Source organism: Eimeria mitis, genomic scaffold (genome assembly GCF_000499745.2).
Source record: "Eimeria mitis Houghton genomic scaffold, Emh_scaff2700, whole genome shotgun sequence".
Taxonomy (NCBI): domain Eukaryota; phylum Apicomplexa; class Conoidasida; order Eucoccidiorida; family Eimeriidae; genus Eimeria; species Eimeria mitis.
In genome coordinates, this window is record NW_013571045.1 from 823 (window position 1) to 1,696 (window position 874).

The 874-nt window shown below is 50.3% G+C and overlaps 1 protein-coding gene across 1 annotated transcript in view; it reads left to right on the top strand.

Annotated features, from left to right (window-relative positions):
- EMH_0057450 (uncharacterized protein) overlaps nucleotides 1–874 on the top strand; it is a gene marked incomplete at both ends in the record, with an annotated part of 7,372 nt that overhangs the window by 590 nt on the left and 5,908 nt on the right. The window contains 3 exons of the mRNA XM_013497479.1: nucleotides 1–73; nucleotides 526–586; nucleotides 841–845. Coding sequence (XP_013352933.1) covers nucleotides 1–73; nucleotides 526–586; nucleotides 841–845 — 139 coding nt within the window. The remainder of the gene's footprint in view (nucleotides 74–525; nucleotides 587–840; nucleotides 846–874) is intronic.

Consider the following 874-nt stretch of genomic DNA (forward strand, 5'->3'; position numbering starts at 1 on the left):
AGATGATGCTTGGCGGTGTATTCTTCTGTGTGAAGGCAGCAGCCTGGGGACAGCAGACGAAGAGGCGATGCCGGTTGGGTTGGGTTTGTTTATAGGGTTTGAGGATCAAGTCCCTAGACCCGGAGTAAACCCTAAACCCTAAACCCTAAACCCTAAACCCTGATGGATGTTAGCTGTATGAGGCCGCAAACGAGGGCTTTAGGGGCTCTCTGGTGCATTGTAGAGAGAAAAGGAGACAAGGAGACAGACAAAGAAACAAAAAAAAAGAAAAAAAAAAAGAAAACAGAGGCTGCTTATTGTTTTATTCATTTGTCTCTTTGTTTGTCGTTTTGTTTTTCTGTCTCCTCGTCTCCTGCTGTCTCCGTTGATGCTTCTCTGTCTCTCTCCTTTTTTCTTTTTGTCTCCATTCGGGTGTATATCTGTCTCCGCTCTCTCTGTAAACCCTAAACCCTAAACCCTAAACCCTAAACCCTTGAAGGCAGCAGCAGCAAACATGTTGCGGTTGCTGCACTGTCTCTGTCTCAGGCGGATGTAGACACGCCGCTCCTTACCTCGCCTGCTGTCTTCTTCATTGCAGAGTCAACGGGTCAGCAGGGTTTAGGGTTTAGGGTTTAGGGTTTAGGGTTTGGGGTTTAGGGTTTGTTCGCTCGGTCGCAGCGATCAACGTGTCTCTCTGTGTGTGTCATCCGGCAGCTATTGTTGCTGCCGCTGCTGCTGTAGTTTTCTTGCTGTTGCTGCAGTTTCTCGGCTGCTGCAGTAGTGCTGCTGCTGCTGCTGCTGCTGCGGTTTTGTTGCTGCTGCTGCAGCAGTGTGTGCATGCGTGGGGTGTACGTGCTGCAGGGGAGGTGACTGTACACCTGGCGGACCGCTGCTC